We start from the raw sequence: 20,671 nt of genomic DNA on the forward strand, positions 1-20,671 counted from the left end.
CCCTGAAGTCTGATAACGCTGAGCAGTTTTTCATATACTTATTGGCTATTTGTACAACTTTTGTGAAGTGTCTGTTCAAATACTTTGACCGTATATTACTGGATGATCTTATTAAGAGATCCATACATTTTTTGAAATAAGAACTTTGTAAGGTTTAAGTGTAGTGCTTGTATTTTTTCTACTGTTTTGTCTTTTTTTTAAATAGTGTCTTTCAAAGAAGAGAGGTTTCAAAAGATGTTGATGGTCTATTTTACTATTTTGTTTATGATTTTGCTTGTCTTATCTATGAAATCTTTGACTATCCCAAGGTCATGAAAATTTTGTTTTAGAAGTTTGAGAGGTTTCAAGATTTGGGAACAGTGACAGACTTTATTTTCTTGGGCTCCAAAATCACTGCCGACAGTGACTGTGGCCATGAAATTAAGATGCATGTTCCCTGGAAGAAAAGTTATGACAAACCTACACAGCATATTAAAAAACAGAGACATTACTTTGCCGAAAGATTCATGTAGTCAAAGCTATGGGTTTTCCAGTAGTCATGAATAGATGTGAGAGTTGGACCATGAACAAAGTTGAGCGCTGAAAAATTGATGCACTCAAACTGTGGTGTTGGGTAAGACTCTTGAGCATCTCTTGGACGGCAAGGAGATCCAACCAGTTAATTCTAAAGGAAATCAATCCTGAATATTCATTGGAAGGACTGATGCTGAAGCTGAAGCCAATCCTTTGGCCACCTGATGCAAAGAGCCAACTCACTGGAAAAGACCCTGATGCTAGGAAAGATAGAAGGCAAGAGAAGAAGGGGACGACAGAGGACGAGATGGTTGGATGGCACTGCCACATCAATCGAGTTTGAGCAAGTTCCAGGAGATGGTGAAGGACAGGGAAACCTGGTGTGCTGCAGTCCATGGGGTCACAAAGAGTTGGACACAACTGAGCAACTGAACAAGATTTTTTATTTTCAAATCGAGGTACAGCCAATTGACAACATTGTATCAGTTTCAAGAAGTTTGAGACTTTTTATGTTTAGGTTGATCCATCTTGAGCCATCCAATTTTTATGTGACATGAAGTAAGGATACAGGTTCACTTTTCTCCATAAATATATAGTTGTCATAACATTTATTGAGAAGGCTATCTCTTCCCTGTTCAGGAACCTTGTTACCTTTATCAAAACTCAATTAGCCATGTATGTGGAAGTCTATTTCTGGTTCACTAATCCGTATCTATCCTGATCTCATTGTATCTTGCAGTATAACAATAGCAAACCTTTCTATAGATAGATCAAGTTCTCTAATTTTTTTTTCAAATCATTTTGGATATTCTGGGTCATTTGTATTTACATATTATTTACATATATATTTTATGATGTTTACAAAGAAAACCATCAGAATTTTGAGTTGATTATGCATTAGAGACAATTAACATTTACAAAATTGTCTTCCAATTCACAATAATGATATATATCTTTCTACTTTTTTAGTCTTACACAAATTTTGCTGTTTCCCTAATTACTTCATGCTTTTAATTTCAATATCCAATTATTTGTTGCTAGCATGCAACTGAGTTTTGTATACTGATCTTGTATCTTACCTCACTAAACTAATTCTAGTTTTTGTTTTTTTTTTTTAAATCTATTTAGGATTTTCATTACATTTGATGTCTTCTGCAGTTTCATTTCCTACAATACATATGCTTCTTCTCTTTCTTGCCTTATATCCAGGTAGGGTCTTAAGTATAGTGTTGACTAGAAATGGTGAGAGCAAGTATTTCTTTCGTTGTTGTTTAGTCACTAAGTCTTGCCTGACTCTCTACGACCCCATGCCCTGTAGCCTGCCAGGCTCCTCGGTCCGTGAGATTTTTCAGGCAAGAATACTGGAGTGGGTTGCCATTTCCTCCTCTAGGGGATCTTTCTGATGCAGGGGTCAAAGCCAAGTATCTTGCATTGCCTGCAAATTCTTTACTGCTGAGCTACTGGGGAAGCCCAGAATTCTTTTGCCTTTCCCCAAATCTTAGATTTCCCAGGTAACTCAGCTGGTAAAGAACCCACCTGCAATGCAGGAGATCCCAGTTCGATTCCTGGGTCAGGAAGATCCACTGGAGAAGGGATAAACTACCCACTCGAGTATTCTTGGGTTTCCCTGGTGGCTCAGCTGGTAAAGAATCCGTCTGCAGTGTGGGAAACCTGGGTTCAATCCCTGGGTTGGGAAGATCTCCTGCAGAAGGGAAAGGCTACCCACTCCAGTATTCTGGCCTGGAATACTTGATGTTTGGGCTTCCCTGGTGGCTCAGATGTAAAGAATCTGCCTGCAATGCAGGAGATCCGGCTTTGATCCCTGGGTCGGAAAGCTCCCCTGGAGAAGGGAATGGCAATGCACTCCAGTGTTCTTGCCTGGAGAATTCCATGGACAGACCATGGGGTTGCAAAGAGTCAGACATGACTAAGCGACTGAGCAAGCAAGCAAATCTTAGATGGAGAACAAACCATTGTGCATGATGCTAACTGGCTAACTGTAGGTTTTTCATGCTCTGTATTGTTAAGGAAGTTCCCTTCTAGTTCTAGCATGCCCAGAGGTTTTGTCATGAATGGATGTTGAGTTTTAACACATACTTTTCCTGCCATCTACTAAGATAATGTTTTTTTTCTCTGTATTCTGTTAATTTGGTGAGTTAATTGAATCTTTAAATTCTAATTTAATAAAAGCTTTAATTGTAAAATACACATAAAATTTATCATCTTACCCACACATAAGTATACAATTCAGTAGTATTAAGTATATTCATTGTTGTGTGGCCAATCTCTAGAACTTTTGTCATCTTGTAAAACAAACTTTCTACCCACTAAAAAATTCATTTCCTCCTCCCTCCACTAATTCACTTTTTATAAAACTTTCAGTTTCTAATTGGAAATAAAAGGACTTCCCTGATAATTCAGTTGATAAAGAATCTGCCTGCAATGCAAGAGACCCTGGTTCAATTCCTGGGCTGGGAAGATCTGCTGGAGAAGGGATAGGCTACCCACTCCAGTATTCTTGGCCTTCCCTTGTGGCTCAGCTGGTAAAGAATCAGCCTGCAATGGGTTCAATTCCTGGGTTGGGAAGATACCCTGGAGAAAGGAAAGGCAGTATTCTGGCCTGGAGAATTCCACAGACTATAATCCATGGGGTTGCAAAAAGTCAGACACAGCTGAGTGACTTTCACTTTCACTACAGAAAGCTTTAAAGGCAATGTTCTAAATCAGTTTGCTTGTAGTAAAAAAAAAAAAAGCCTTTTAAATAGGTGCTTATTAGCTTGCAAATTAAGCTTTACAGTTAGTTGTACACACAAAAAAATTAGTGTCTTGGGAGAACAAATATACCTGATGATTTTCATCACTTCAAACTAGATAAAACTAGATTGTGCGAAAAGCAATTTATTCTACTCAAACCATTTTTTTTTTTTTTCCTCCAAACCATTTCTTTTTAAAGCAGTTCAGTTAAAATGTGATCATTGCTTGACCATAAACAAAAGTGAAAGTAAGGTTTTTCTCCTTTCCCCTTTGATTCCTCTACACTCTGCTCCTGGCTGAAGTATCCGCAGCCAACACAAAGAAGCAATTTTTCATAATTTAAAACAAACAAAAAGGAAACCTAGCAAACTTGACTAAGTATTTCTAAGAATCATCAACTTGCCTTTTGACAAGTACTCAGTGTTACTATTTCTTCTGTTGCTATTCTGAAACAGTTCAGCTTTGTTTACGGGGTTTTCATTTATTTTCTTAAAAAGACTAAACTCTCTAACACCTATTTTTAGTTCAGTGGAATCTGTTCTTCCCAAATTGATATTAATAGTTTTTAAATAAATTATATGGGAATCACATGTATAATACACCAGATGTGAACTGTCACATTTTCATCTAACCAAATATCCTAGGAATTTGAGACTATCTGTATGCTGGGGAAAAAACTTCTAAAAAACACAGAAATATACTGTATAATAGTTTTATTTTTCTCATTTTACTATTTTTACATTTTATGCACAAATATTTTTTATCTGAGTAAAAATAGAAAATAACTGTCTTATGTAAAATTACAAAAAAAAAAATAAAACCCACAAAGAAATACATAATTGTTATTATGACAGTATAAGTGTCTTTATTTAAAGAGTAAAAATGTATGCAAAAATCCTCCTCCCTCTTACAAAAGATTGAGAATATTTTTTTCTGGCAGCAAGTGAAATATCACTGAAATATCAATATTTTTATACTCTCTAGATATGAAGACATTAAGTTAGTCACAGGTTATTTTGAAATTATGAAATTTAAAACATTTTTGTGCTATTTCAAAGATACATTAGTTCTTTTTAAAAGGCAGTAGCATAAAATGATGAATATGAAAAACAGCAGACCTCACCAAAAATATTTGGAGGCACAACCCTTTAAAGAAATATCATACTTGAATTTCACCATTTATCAGGGGCAAAAAAAAAAAACCACAATCTTTCCTAATTAACTGACATGGACTGTCACAAAAATAAATGTGATGAGTCAATTCAAGTGACAATCAACCACACAGCAATTTCCCTGATCTGTTTGATTTTCTGATGCCAACACAAATTCCTAAACTTCAGGCTAGCCAGATATGTATGAAAATTGGCTCAATGAGAATCTCATGTGGAAAAAGTTTTAAAACAAAAATGAACGTTTCATTATTTTATACTTATATGGTATAGAAATGACCAATAATTTTATCTTTCTTCCTCTGATATACTATAAATTTTCCTATGGAAAATTTATTCATAAAATCAGAGCAAAGAATGAATAGCATAAATTATATTTTCTTTCAAAATACAAGTTATCTTTCAATAAAAAAAAGACTACTTGGCTTCTGATAACTGCAACCTCAATAAGCACAATAGACACAGTTTATAAGCTGAGACAAAGTAACGGAAGTTTCTTGAATCAACTGGGGAAATTAGTCTCTTTGCTTATGGTGCATAAAGTGATGGAGAGAGGCAAAGAAGAAAAAAGAAACAGCATGAGATTGTGTTTGAGAACTCACTGTTCAAATGATAACAAGGAATAAAAGAAAAACTGCAAAAGGAAGAAAGTGAAAAGAATTTTTGTTAAGGTATCTGAGAAACACAGGGGAAAATAAAAAAGAAATAATAGATTGATTTTTAGAGATCTAGGAGAATTCCTTGCTTTAAAATACATACACATATAGTTGAGATATATATAATGGAAATCTGTTATCTTGGCTAAAACTTTAACATAATGTCTCCCTCAAAGTATTTTAAGTCTAAAGTCAATAATTTTAAGCTTTTGATAATATAACAGAAAAGTAGACTTTATCATTATTATTTTAAAACTGTAACTGACTTGTCAACTTCCTAGACCATAAGAGGATGGTGAAAAACCCTCTTTTCAGCTACCTGTTATCTGAACTAGAACATCTGTATCATATTGCTATTCTACTCAGATATTCTTGCAATCACAGCATCCAAGCTGAACTAATAGTCTGTCAGTCTATTCTGTGTTTATAAAAAGGTAAAAATGGAAATTACAGATTTTATTCTTTCTACTGCTTGTTTCTTAAAGGACTTCGACATGATACAATAATAAAGTGAATTGACGTAATATGTTGTAGTCCCACAGTGTAACACTTAATATTATGATCTGAAGTTATCAGAAAAGGAGGTCATACACACCTCCCCCTCCTCCCTCTTCCTAAGATCCCTGCTTCCTGTGGTTCTTTCCAAACCACTATTTAGTGCTGGGGGGCAGCAACTATCAACAATGCCTACTTGCATTACTGTAGCCCTTTCCTCCTAGTTAGTTAAATGCACTAAATGAGCTCTTATAAAGCTGTTTAGGGGATGGATTTAAAGGAGATGGTGAGGGAGAAAGTACATAAAGTAATATTTGAGAATCAGTCTTCTGCTATAAGAAGATTAAAGTATCTCATATCATGATTTGTGCATAATACTTTAAAACAAACGCCAAGAAAAAAAAAGTAAGGAAGCAAAGCAAGTAAGAAAAAGACATTTCTAGCCATTTCTGTTCAGTGTTGGCTTGTAGTAGGAAAAGAGTTTCATGTATGTAAGAATTATTTAATTTTTAAAGGATTTCTAAGCAAGTTTTGAAATATCCCTTTTGAATATTATGTCTTTGTTTATATGTGTGTACATATGTGTGTGTGTGTGTGTGTGTGTGTGTGTATATAAGATGGTCAACTGGACATGTATACAGATATTTGTACACTCACATATGTAATATTCAAAGGAAAAAATTAAATAAATGGGAAATTTTAAGAGAAGACTGCCTGTACTGGAGGTCAAATTTTCCTTTTAGAACTATTTGCAAGTAATTTACTCATGTCTTGAAAGATCAAGTACTGCTGACTGATTTAAAGTCTTCATCAGAAACACAAGACTATGAAAGCTGTTTTGTATAATAAACCAGCACTATAGGATAATTAATTTTTTAAAAAAGGGAGCCATAACCAACCAAACTAAACCAAAATTTTATTTCTGGTTGAGGTATACTTTTTCAGATTTTTAAATCTCTGACAGGAAAAGCAGAGATCATCTGAGAATTTTTTAATAGTTGGTTTATTAGGATTTAATGTCTCTCTTATAATAATTTAAATTCTTGGCCTGACATTATGAATAATCTATACAGTAAATCCTTAAAATTGGCTTTTGAGTAAAGCCAGATTTAAACCTGGATCTCTTTCTTCAGCACTGCTCTTCTGCCAGTCTTTTTTACTGTCTTTTGCTTGCAAATACATAAATTATTTTAATAACATGATACTCTTAGTAATTTTATTAATATTAGAATTTTATTGGATATGATTACTTTAGCTCTGCTTGATTAGATGAAACAGGCATACATGCTTCAGCTGTGAAAAATTCCATTTTCTGGTTTTTATGTAAAGCAACATCTAAAGCAGCAGAGAGGGGAAACAGTTATATTTTCAAAAATATTAATAGTTAAGCCAGACTGTTTCCTGGAGATACTTCATTTATTTTTCATCCTCAGATGCTACTGGCTGTTTTTGGTAGGGCTAGACATTAATACTGACCAGTTTAGCTTTTCTGACTGTTAACAAACTATCCCACAATGAACCAGCCTAGAGACATTGTGGTGATTGTTTAACATACACATATTCTAAAATATATGCTCAAAGTAAAAAGATCCAAATTCACAAGAGTATGAAATATTTATAAAAAAAATCATGCATCAGATTGTACAGTCTAGAAATAAAAGAAGATTCAAATTCAGTAATAAAGGGAAGAGCAATGCTTGCTCTAACATTTTAAGAAAGACCTTGGACTCCCAGAAGGTCCTGGGTTCAGTTATCCTTTTCTGTCTGCAGGGACGCAGTAGCCAGGGCTACCGCTGTGACCGGCTGGGCGATTCCGTGCAGCTGCATCTTTGCGAGTTTCTTCTGTTCACACTCTGTGACCAAACGGTTCAACTCTGCTGCACTGTATCCAATAAGAGTCTTCAAGTCACAGACAAACTTGTAGACAAACCTCTTGCCTTGAACTTTACAAATCATGTCCCCATCGTAATAATACCTTCAAAAAGAGAAAACTGCATTACGACCATATAAAAATATTTTAAAAATGTGGACTTCTTACAATACTTCACAGATTATTCCATAAATAGAAGCCTAGTATTATATCTATCACAACAGCAACTAACAATGAGGTTATATAGAAATATTTAATGCTGTTATCCAAAGAAACTTTAAAATATTCACTAAAATTTCAATGCTAAGTACTCTAAAATTTTATATATTAAATCTTCAAAACATATTCTCAAAAATTATGCTGAAACACTGAATTTAAAAATAAACATTATAAGCAAAACCAAAAAACCTGAGGAGCAGTAACAGAATCCAAGAACAAGGAGTCTGAATCAGAATGCCAAGATTCAAAACCTCACGTCTTTCCTGTGACCACAGGAAAGCCACATTTGTTTGCTCTAAGCTTGTATCCCTCATTTATAAAATGAGATTTAAAAAAGTATGGACCCTAATAGAATTATTGAAGATTAAAAGGATTATCTCTGTGTGCTTAGCACACAATGATTGGCACATATAGCCTACTATAAAATAGAAGCTATGGTGATAATTAAGAACCCATATGGTATGTATAAAAAGTTTTAATATACATATTCTCTGGTTGTTGGAATGTCCATTTTTCTGTCTGGTACAAATGTGTTATTACATATCTATGCCTTCATCTTTATCATTTTAATATATTAAAAGCTCTCCTTCCAGAGAAATTCTCCAAACCAATAGGGGAGCCTCAAAACCGTAAGCAAAAGGGTTAAAAAAAAAAAAGAAAAAATAGGACCAGAAAAACAGAGAAGAGGACTTCATAAAGAAATAATGTTTCTAAAGCTACACAGGCAAACTTGGGGAAATCGCTCTAGAAGCCTGGTTTATGGGTATAAAACAGACTGCAATTATACTTACTTTGGAAAAGACTTTGTTTACCCCTATGCACTGCCTGGCAAACTACAGTCCATGGGGTGGCAGAGAGTCTGACACGACTGAGCAACTAACACTCAAACACACACGTGCACTGCCAATTCCAATTAACAGGAAAAAAGGTAAGTCAAAACTTCTGGGCTGGCAGATTTTGGAGACTTTATCTTAAAACTGTGCTGCCCACTTGTATGCATTTGCACTCATCTGATGAAGAGCTGTTACAAAACAAACTACATGCAAAAGTATAGGTGGTATAAACTACCACACTTAGTAGGACTTTGTTATAGAAGTAACTCAGTGTAACCAAAAATCCATTAATGAAAAAACTACATGCAGTAAACTGTCATCTTTGCCTAATTCCAGAACAGCTGAAGTATAATGGTTATGTCCACTTTCCCAGTAAGGGATGTAACACATTGGGCAGTCTTGTGTCTCTTTGTCAACTACATTAATATAGAATTATAACTCAGCCCACAAACTACCAACAGCTTGTCATCCAGTTAAAATACTGTAGGCATTTTGAGTTAAGTGAACAGCTCAGTGACTTACTACAAAGTGAACATTCATTCACCTGTTAACTGTGACTCCGGTCAGGACACAGACACTGTATGTACCCCACAGCTCCTCCACAGCCCCTCTCAATCATCACCCCTCCCTTGCTCTAGAAGGTTACACAATCCTAGTTCATGATAGTAATTTCATTGCTGCTTTTCTATTCTTATCACCCAAACATGTATCTGTAAGTGCTGTAATTTAGTTTTGTTGTTATTTGCACATTACTATATAAATTCAGTATACACTCTTTTGGGTCTGGATTTTTTTCACTGAATATTATGTTTGAGGTTCACCCATATCAGTGCATTTTCATGGATACACAGTATTCTATAGTATATAACAGTTTACTTATTCACTGTACCGTTGCAAGATATTTGGGTGGTTTCTGATTTTTGCATGCCTGCATGCTCAGTCACTTCAGTTGTGTCCGTCTCTTGGCCAACTCCAGGGACTACAGCCCGCCAGGTTACTCTATCCATGGGATTTCCCAGGCAAGAATACTGGAGCAGGTTGCCATTTCCTATGAGGGGATTTTCCCACCCCAGGGATCAAACCTGTGTCTCCTGCATTGCAGGCAGATTCTTTACCACTGAGTCACTGGGGAAGCCCCTTCTGATTTGGGGATGCTATAAATAAGGCTGCTTATAAGCATCCATATGAATATATATATACATTTTTTGTCTGGTAAGTCCTTAGAAGATAAACTGCTAGGTTACTGGTCACAGTTTACACTCCTACCAAAAGTGTAGAAGCATTCCTACTGCTACATATCCTCACCAACACTTGGTACAAGCAATTATTTTCATTTTAGCCACTCTTGGACGTGTTGTGGTGCAGCCGCTAAGTTGTGTTCAACTCTTCGCGACACCATGGACTGCAGCATGCCAGGCTTCCCTGTCCCTCTCTATCCCCTGGAACTTGCTCAAACTCATGTCCATGGAGTCTGTGACGGCATCTAATTATCTCATCTTTGGTTGTCTCCTTCTCCTCCCGCCCTCAGCATCAAGATCTTTTCCAACGAGTCAGCTCTTTGCATCAGGTGGCCAAAGGATTGGAGCTTCAGCATCAGTCCTTCCAAGGAACACCCAGGATTGGTCTCCTTTAGGATGGACTGGTTGGATCTTCCTGCAGTCCAAGGGACTCTCAAGAATCTTCTCCAACACCACAGTTCAAAAACATCATTCCTTTGGTGCTCAGCTTTCTTTATGCTCTAACTCTCACATCCATACAAGACTACTGGAAAACCACAGCTTTGACTAGATGGACATTTGTCAGCAAACTGGCCATTTGGATAATTTCTAAATTTTTCCTAATTTCCTATGGATCTCTAAGAGTTCTTTAATTATTCCAGGTAAGAGTCTTACATGAGATATATGAGGCTTGACTTTCACTCTCTTGATGGTTTCTAATGGCCAAAAGTTCTTAATTTAAATGTAGTTCAATTTATTGATCTTTTCCATTAGGTTAGTGCTTCTGGTTCTGTTTAATGTCTTTTCTCATCTACTAAAGTCAAGAAGGCATTTCTAGATGCTTCCCTATTTTACTTTCACAATTCAGAGCTACAAGTTACACAAAATTGATTTTCAGTATGCTATAAAGAAGGGGGTCAATATGGATAGTCAGCTGTCCCAGCACTACTGACTGAAATGTAGGTCTCTTGCCTACTGCCATCTTTAAATCAAATGCTCCTATATTTTTTGTTCTATTCAGGTTATCAATTCTAATCTTGGGTCTTCTGTCTATCCCAAGCAAATGGCACACTGTTTTACTGTTACAGTGAGTCTCTATACCCCGTAGAGCAAGTCTGTCCAGTTTGTTAATCTTCTTCAGGTGTCCTGGTTCTCACAACACTTCATCAGTTCAGTTCAGTCGCTCAGTCGTTTCTGACTCTTTGTGACCCCATGGACTGCCGCATACCAGGCCTCCCTGTCCATCATCACTTTACATTCACATATAAATTCTATAATCATCTTGTCAACTTATATGAAAATACTTATTCAGGCAGCTACTGCATTGAAACTTAGGCCAACTGCAGACAAGTGACATCTTAATTATTAATTCTAATAATTCATCTGTAATTTTGAGGGGACTTGTGTGTACACAATCACATCAACTGTCAAAAATGACAGTTTCAATTCTGATTACACAGAAAGGATCTTTTAGATAGTTAGCAAAGTGTTTGACACTGAGTAATAAGTACACTGAAAATAAAGCATTTTAGTTACTTATATATGCTAAGGAAAACAAATTGTCATTGTGGAAAAGAAAAATTATCATGATAAACTAGGTAATAGTACTTGAATGCCATGATCCTGTAACAAGGAATACTGATTTAACCAGTATTCCACATAATTATATAATTACAATGGGATGAGGGGATAGAAAGGTTGCATGTGTTAATGATGAGAGGTAAATCACACTCTGTGTGAAATTCACCGAACTGCTTTATCAAATTCACTTTTCCCCAAAAACAGACATAATTCCTACTTCTCAGATACTTAAGTGCATATACTGAATTTCTATCACTGTAGTAAGCATAAATTCTGACAGTAATTGCATCAAAACTCTCATACCATTTATGAGAAATTATAAATTATTCTATTTCAACTCAATTGATGAAAAAGTTTGAATATTCAGATTTAGGCTGACTGGGGGGAAGGAAAAACAGAGAAATGGGTTAACATTTTGCATCTAATTATAAAAACTGACAATATCTACGTATTTACTAGAGTTTACAGACACTCAATGCACCTATGCCAAATGAAAGCATCTCTGTTAATAAAAAAACCAGAAACCTCAAAGATTAAATATGCTGGTTTTAAACAGTGGTGTATGTTTTTAATCAGATAAAAACAAATAATCTAGAATCATCTTTTAAAAAATTCTACGTATCTCAAATTACTACTAAAAACCTTTTTAAGAAGTAATTTTTAACATAAATGTGAACATTTTTATTTTATTTACATAAAGAAAACATAAGTCAAGTATTTTAACATCATTACATAACAATGTTTATATAAATAAGCCATTTTTTAGAAACGACTGATACTTTTAAAATGCTTACCTTAATGCACGACTAAGTTTCTCATAGTTCATTGTAGGTTTGTTTTTACGTTGTCCCCATTTCTGTGCAACCAGTTCGGGCTGATTTAGCTTAAATTCTCCTTCATCACCAACCCAAGAAATGCAGTCTCGAGCATCCTTGTCAGTAAGAAGTTCTAGCAAAAACTGCCACAGTTGGATCTGGCCATTGTTTCCTAGAAATTGACAAGAATGACAAGCACTGACCATAATGCTATGGATTTTCAGAGGGCAAAAGAGAACAAACAGGTCCTCTGGTTTGTATCTCAGCCACATGAAAAACATAAACTTCTTTTTACAAACGCTATCTAAGTATTTTCAGAGAAAAAGTCCAGGGGGCAGTCCTCAGATGGTGGAGGAATAGGACGGGGAGACCACTTTCTCCCCCACAAATTCATCGAAAGAACATTGGAACGCTGAGAAAATTCCACAAAACAACTTCTGAACGCTGGCAGAGGACATCAAGCGCCCAGAAAGGCAGCCCATTGTCTTTGAAAGGAGGTAGGACAAAATATAAAAGATAAAAAGAGAGACAAAAGAGTTAGGGATGGAGACCCATCCCAAGAAGGGAGTCTTAAAAGAGAAGTTTCCAAACACCAGGAAACCCTCTCCCCCACGGGTTTGTGGGGAGTTTTGGAATCTCAGAGGACAACATAACTGGGAGGAAAAATAAATAAATAAATAAAACTCACAGATTACGTGTCTAACAGCAATTCCCAGCGGAGAAGTAGCCCAGAGGCTGGCATCCGCCACTAGCAAGTAGGGGCTGAATAGGGAGAAGCAGGCTGCATTGCTCAGGGTAAGGACCGGGCCTGAATGCCCTGGGGGCAATCTGAGGGAGCTAACATGAGATAGCAACCCAGATTGTGAAATAGCCAGAGAGAGAGAGAGAGAGAGAGGAAAAAAAAACAGAGAGAGAGAACTTTCCCTGGAAAAACTCTAACCTAAGGCACTGCCAGCCTGTTCACAGAACAAAGGACTGAGAGAATACCAGAGGAGAGCTAGTTGGCTGTGGACCAGCCCACCCCCTGCTGGAGACAGGGAGGCAGGCGGGTGCCAGCCAGAGCTGGAAGGCAAGGGGCAAACTCAGCCCCAGAGATGGCATCCTCTACCAAACTGCGAGCAGGCTCCCAGTTGCTAACCAAGACTTCCTGGGATTCTGGATGGTTGACATCCGCAGGGAGGGTCACAGCCAGAGATCAGCTCCCCAGAGGAGACACACTGCACACCTGAGAGGCTGGGATGGGGGAGGTGATAAGACGCAGGTCCCACCTGGGGAGAGTGTGCTTGCCAAGCACCTGGCCGCCTGAGCTGCTTGGACTTGGGAAGGGCACAAAACACAGGCCCAATTGAGTCTGCGCCTTTGTGGAGTACCCAAGACCCTGAACCTGGGCTCAGACCTGGGAAGTGCACGCAACCCAGGGCCCGCTTTAGACAGTTCCCCTGCAAAGCAACCTAGAGCCTGAGCAGTGTAGACTGGGAAAGCATACACGCCGTGAGAGGGGGCAAACTCAGTGTGGCTGAGGCACTGTGAGCACTCCACACACGCAAGTGTTACTTATTTGCAGCGTCCCTCCCTTCCCACAGCACGACTGAACAAGGGAGCCTAAAAAAGTGTCCACCACCGCCCCCTTGTGTCAGGGCGGAAATTAGACAGTGAAGAGACCAGCAAACAGAAGACGCTAAAATAAACTGAGGGAACCGCTTTGGAAGTGACAGATGCAATAGATTAAAACCTGTAGTTAGCACTGACTGCACTGGAAGGGGCCTATAGATCTTGAGAAGTATAAGCTGAACAAGGAACGATCTGAAACTGAACTGGTCCACACTGCCTGCAACAGCTCCAGAGAAATTCCTAGATATATTTTTACTATTACCATTTTTTAAATTAAAAAAAATGTTTTTTATTTTTATGTTCTCTATTATGCCTTTAATTTTCATTTTTATAACCTACTATTACCTTACAAAAGCAAACTTCATATGTATTTTTTATAATTTTTGAGATTTTGTTTTTTTAATATTGTATTTTTGAGAGTCTAACCTCTACTCTAGATTTTTAATCTTTGCTTTTTGGTATTTGTTATCAATTTTATACCTTTAAGAACCCAATCTTCAGTACCCATTTTTACTTGGGAACGAGATTACTGGCTTGACTGCTCTCTCCCCCTTTTGACTCTCCTTTTTCTCCCCCAGGTCACCTCTATCTCCTCCCTCCCCCTTCTCTTCTCTACCCAACTCTGTGAGTCTCTTTGTGTGTGCCAGACGGTGGAGAACACCTAGGGAACTGATTACTGGCTGGATCTGTCTCTCTCCTTTTAAGTCCCCCCTTTATCCTCTTGGCCACCTCTGTCTCCTTCCTCCCTCTTCTCTGCTCTGTATAACTCCGTGAACATCTCTGAGCGGTCCAGACTGTGGAGCGCACATAAGGAAGTGATTACTGGCTAGCTTGCTCTCTCCTCTTTTGATTCCCCCACTTCTCCTCCATATAATTGGTCACCTCTAACTCCCTCCTCCCTCTTCTCTTCTCCATATAATTCTGTGAACCTTTCTGGGTGTCCCTCACTGTGGAGAATCTTTTCATCATTAACCTAGATGTTTTACCATCAGTGCTGTATAAATGAAGAAGTCTTGAGGCTACTGTAAGAATAAGACTGAAAACCAGAGGCAGGAGGCTTAAGTCCAAAACCTGAGAACACCAGAGAACTCCTGACTCCAGGGAACATTAATCAATAAGAGTTCATCCAAAAGCCTCCATACCTCCACGGAAACCAAGCACCACCCAAGAGCCAACAAGTTCCAGAGCAAGTCATACCACGCAAATTCTCCAGCAATGCAGGAACATAGCCCTAAGCTTCAATATACAGGCTGCCCAAAGTCACACCAAACCCACAGACATCTCAAAACTCACTACTGGACACTTCACTGCACTCCAGAAAGAAGAAATCCAGCTCCACCCACCAGAACACCGACACAAGCTTCCCTAACCAGAAAACCTTGACAAGCCACTCGTCCAAACCCACCCACAGGGAGGAACCTCCACAATAAAGAGGAACCACAAATTGCCAGAATACAGAAAGGCCACCCCAAACACAGCAATCTAAACAAGATGAAAAGGCAGAGGAATACTCAGCAGGTAAAGGAACAGGATAAATGCCCACCAAACCAAACCAAAGAGGAGGAGATAGGGAGTCTACCTGAAAAAGAATTCAGAATAATGATGGTAAAAATGATCCAAAATCTTGAAAACAAAATGGAGTTACAGATAAATAGCCTGGAGACAAGGACTGAGAAGATGCAAGAAATGTTTAACAAGGACCTAGAAGAAATAAAAAAGAGTCAATCAATAATGAATAATGCAATAAATGAGATCAAAAACACTCTGGAGGGAACCAACAGTAGAATAATGGAGGCAGAAGACAGGATAAGTGAGGTAGAAGATAGAATGGTAGAAATAAATGAAGCAGAGAGGAAAAAAGAAAAAAAGAATTAAAAGAAATGAGGACAACCTCAGAGACCTCTGGGACAATGTCAAACGCCCCAACACTCAAATCATAGGAGTCCCAGAAGAGAAAAAGTCCATATTCACATTTTTATACAGTGAAATAAAACAAAATATACATAATTTGACAAATTTTATAAATATCAGATGACAATGCAAAAATACCTGTTCTGTTTCCAGGCGAACTCCTATCTTCTCCTGAAATTCTCGGAGCTCTTTGTACTTTAGCTGCCTTTGCACTACTATTTATAGCTTTAATGGCAGTTGGTGTAGCAGACTGCACTGATGCTGGAATAATTTGCACAGCTGCAAAGCAAGACAAGGGGAAAATTTTTTTTTTTCTCCTTTCAATACAGAGAAAAAACTACTGAAAGAAAATAAAATGCAAGTAGTTTAACTGATGCCTCTCTAATTACTCAATGAAAGTTCAGAGGTTAAGGTATAATGTCTGCATTACTATCTATGAATCTTAAGTGAATAAAAGTTGGTTTCCTTATTTTAGAAAAACTTATTGATGTATATACAGTAGATAAAGTTTAAAAAAATCTATTTTTTTAAAATATTTGTTCGTAAGAGATGGTTTATCAAATTTTGGAGAATGAGGACAAATGAGAATTCATGTTCCACTGCTGACAGGAGTACAAACATACCACCATTTTGAGAAAAACTTTAGTAATATCCAGTGAAGTCGAAAGGGTAGAATCCCATGAAATCACAACCAGAGAATCTCACACACTTTCTTACAGATGCTCATTCAATGATGTTCACAAAGTTTTTAAAATGATAAATAGCAGTGAAAATAAAATCGAGCTACAGATATCAACATAGGTCTCATAAATGTAAATCAAAAAAGCAAGCTACAAAAGGATAGACACAGTATTATCACCATCTTTACCCAAAAGTTTATACATGTATAAAATAATGCCCTAAAGTGTTTATGGTTACAAAAGTTCATAAAAATATAAAATATGCATAGAATAAGAAACCTCAAGTTCAGGACAGTCATTTAAAATGGGATCTACAACAGGTAAACTTAACATATAAAGTTTTATCTCTTATGGTGTATGCAGATGTTGGTTATACTTTATGTCTTTGTATATCTAAAATACTTCATACAAAATTTAAAAATTAGCTTTTCTTTTTACTACCTTGCAGTACTAAATGGAACATTTCTTACTGATAAATCAACCCTATATTATGGGCACATGAATACTCACGTTGATCAATTGTAACTATCTCATTCATCTGTTGTTCTTGGCTTGCCAATACATCTGAAGAACACACATAAAAATTTTTTGTTTTCATTTAAACCACAAATGCAAACTCCAATTCAGTAAAATTCAATTAAAAAAAAAAAACACCCTCCATGATTAAAACAAAAACCAAGCAAACAAAAAAGCAAAACATCAAATAATTGAAACTTATTGGCCTAAGAACCTAAAAAATACTTAACAGTCATTTTACAGGAATAGATATTTTTAAGAGAAGCAACAGAAAGAAAGCTCCAATTCAATGTTCAGAAAAGTCGTTCAGAGAACCAGGGTTTGAAAATGTCTATTATAAATCTATTTATTTAGGCTTTATGTAAAACAGGAAATATTCAAGATCAGATCACCAGAGTGAAATTATTTAGATACATTTTCTTCATTAAAAAAGGCTCTTTCAAGATGACTGGAGAGATCATCATAATTTGGTGTATGCATGATCAAATACCCATTAAAAAAAATTGCTTTAACTTTAGAATTCTTCTTCTAAAGATAGATAGCCAAATTTTCAGTGGAATTACAGCTGTTCTCTGTGTCACAAATGAACTAAGTAACTTAACACGTCTACAAATACAGGTCTCAAATGAGGTACAGTGAAGGGGAACTCCCCCGTGGTCGTCCAGTGGTTAGGACTTCACTCTCTCACTGTCAAGGGCCCAGGTTCAGTCTCTGGATGGGGAACTAAGATCCCACAAGCTGCGCAGTGCAGCCAAAAAAACCCAAAAACAAACAAACCCCCCCATGAGTTACAGTGTAAAACGTCCTAATATAACCGTTTGGAGAACTATTCATTACTCATCCCTTGCTATTTCCTACTGTTATTCTTCACCTTTCAGATAAGAGTTACACTTGCCAGTCTATATCCCTTCAGCCTTTTTAGTGCCCATCACAGACTCGGATGTTTCTCTCTCCAACTGACGTTGTACCCACCAGCAGTCATCTGTGTACCGAGCTGAGTCCTGGGGCCTGGGCTCCTAACACAGTTCTACTGAGAATGCCACACCAGGCTCCAACGCCAGGCACAGAGCTGAAGAGGACTGGCAAACTAAAGAGAGATCCGACTCCTACTTGTCAGATGGGAGCTTTCTTTGGGGATCCCGAGTTTGGGAATGTAAACAATTATATGAGACTAGCCTCAGATCTGGGTTCTGGTCTTAGCACTAACTTATTGGCTGTATGACAATGGTAAATTATTCAACTAACGTGAACACTTATTTCTTCATAATGCAATGAGATACCCCCACCTACCACTTCATGAGGCTGTTGTGAGGATTAAAGGAAAATATTTTTAAGAAGCACAATACCTGAAATATAGTTAACTTTCAGTAAGTTGAAGACACTATTCTTTTATCCAGATTCATAGTTCTGACTATTCTCAAGGACAACTGTTCTGAAGAAAAACTCATGCTTTATATTTGTGGTATATTCCCCCAAAATTTTATAAAAGTACCTTGAAAGGGCAAAGTGCTATTGAAATGAAACTGTTCAACCCTTGACTGTGACTGAACACAGTACCCTAGCTTAAAAAGAGGCAAAGAAGAGTCACCACTACACAGCACAGGCATTACCAATCTGTTAAAATCAGCCGCTCAGCCCTGATTTTTGGACTGGAGTTTGGTTTGTTTCCTGGGAACTCTCAAGATATTAACAGAAGGCAGAACACAGAAACAGAGGGGCTTTTGAAAGGCTGGTCCAAGACCGCACAGACACTCTAAATATCAAATTCCTTCTCCAGCCCTCAAACCCTGGTCCCGCATAAAGGAAGCAGAGCCCTAAGGGGAAAAGCTCTACGGTGTATGGAGCAAGTTTATGCAAACTCTGAACACTGAAGGTATAAGGCAATTCTTTGTCCCAAAGAAAACACTCAGCAAACTGAGTTTTGTGCCTCTGGCCACAGAAGACATAGTCACACCAAGAAGGACACCTTAGAGAGCTGGGACTCCTGGAACATTTCCTAATTATCCTCTCCATGTATGGTAGGACTTGGATCAAGTTTCACTAGAAGGGAAACTGCAGGAGGCTGGTGGCCCGGGTGGGAAAACTAACACAAATACTTAAAAGAGGTCTGTCTGTTCAGTACTGCTTCTCCTTGATAAATCACTCAGGAACAGATAGTAAATGCTAGGTTACTAAGGACATGCTACAGACTTCACTCTACAAGAGGGGCCAGAGAGCTAGACTGTGCCCCAAGGAGCCTGTTCTGAGAAGCTTCTGCTGCTGCTAAGTCGCTTCAGTCGTGTCCAACTCTGTGTGACCCCATAGACGGCAGCCCACCAGGCTCCCCCGTCCCTCGGATTCTCCAGGCAAGAACACTGGAGTGGGTTGCCATTTCCTTCTTCAATGCATGAAAGTGAAAAGTGAAAGTGAAGTCGCTCAGTCGTGCCCGACTCTTCTCGACCCCATGGATTGAAGCCTACGAGGCTCCTCCATCCATGGGATTTTCCAGGCAAAAGTACTGGAGTGGGGTGCCATTGCCTTCTCCTCTGAGAAGCTAGGCTTGTGAATTACAGAAAGTCGATCAAACATAGCCTTACACATCACCCTACCCACTCCCAGATTCTGAGAGTTAGATTTCCAAACCCAATGGAATTTCCTTGCCAGGCAGAGCAAATAATCATGGCCAGATAAGCAAGGAATTCCTTAAGATATTTATGTAGGCCATGGGGCTGTTACTTTTGTAAACAAAACAATTCCAAAGCAGAGCTCTTCTGTAGAAGACCCATTCTACTGCAGGCAGATAGAAAGATATGTAAGATTTCTCACAGCCCCCTGTGCTGGGAAAAGCCTCTGAGTGAGCTTTAACATTTGAGAAGCCCTAGGAGAGCCACAGAGAAACAACGAAGTGCCGATCTGGGATAGACAGCAAAAATCATGAACTTGAGAAAAACCAAACTGCAGTCTAAACACTGTCCTTGTTTTATTCTTGAGAGTTCCTACAAGAAAATGTTTCTGTAAACATGACTCACATGTTAAAAACCTGAAATATTTCAGAATTTACCTTACTCATCTAAAAAGCTCTACAGAGAAGAAAACCTGTGACACCAAGGATAAACTTTCAACTAGAACATTCAACTTATTTATCTAATAGGAACTGAAACTAGAAATAAACCCTGTAAATGTAATTAATCTACTAAGTCTTTTCAATACTTTTCCTCCTAATATTTAAGAGAACCAACACAGGAGAGATACTGCCAATAAAACAATGAAGGAAAGACTCCCCACTGAGCTTATTTCTTATTCAACAGCAGATGAAATCCTAAGCATTAAATGACTGAAAAATCCCTCCACCAGAACTGTTCCCTAATTGCGTACACAGTAGGATGAAATGCTACCATTTATACTTTCATCCACAGTGATTATAAAAACAAAGTCAGCGTGTCCTAGTCACACATTCTGAAAAATTTGTTCTTTGGTCAGCGTTTCTGATTTATATAACAATGTCAAGGAATGGGTTACTACTAACATTTTAACAGTCACTGAAATATAACATGGATTAAAATTCAAACAAAATAATTTACATATATTTGAGCTCTTTTTGTTGGACAGCTTTAATCATCAAAATAATGTCTGTTGAGCAACATGGAAATACTGAAACCAGTGGCTTCCAATTCAAGATGGTGGGTTGCATACTTAAGTCTACTTCCCCTTTCTCCCTTAAAATCCCATTCGACTAAAAGAAATTTTAAAAGATTTAATCCCCATAATGAAGAGGATGAGAGAGAAGCCATCTGTGAACAAATAATCATAAACTTCTAAAAGATGAGCATCGGTGAAAGAACTGACTGATGA

At 37.6% G+C, this 20,671-nt stretch overlaps 1 protein-coding gene across 8 annotated transcripts in view; it reads right to left on the minus strand.

The window, feature by feature from the left end:
• Positions 1-3,965: 3,965 nt before the first annotated feature.
• The window catches only part of GABPA (GA binding protein transcription factor subunit alpha), a 38,280-nt gene continuing 21,574 nt past the window's right edge, over positions 3,966-20,671 (minus strand). For 7 of the 8 annotated variants that reach the window (XM_010800933.4, XM_010800934.4, XM_059877468.1 and 4 more), the window contains 4 exons: positions 16,835-16,888; positions 15,783-15,923; positions 12,102-12,294; positions 3,966-7,562 (listed from right to left, as the gene is read on the minus strand). In XM_010800933.4, the coding sequence (XP_010799235.1) occupies positions 7,334-7,562; positions 12,102-12,294; positions 15,783-15,923; positions 16,835-16,888 (617 nt within the window). In that variant the 3' untranslated portion in view covers positions 3,966-7,333. The remainder of the gene's footprint in view (positions 7,563-12,101; positions 12,295-15,782; positions 15,924-16,834; positions 16,889-20,671) is intronic. The other variant, NM_001075437.2, reaches the window with a different exon arrangement.

Source organism: Bos taurus, chromosome 1, assembly GCF_002263795.3.
Source record: "Bos taurus isolate L1 Dominette 01449 registration number 42190680 breed Hereford chromosome 1, ARS-UCD2.0, whole genome shotgun sequence".
NCBI lineage: Eukaryota > Metazoa > Chordata > Mammalia > Artiodactyla > Bovidae > Bos > Bos taurus.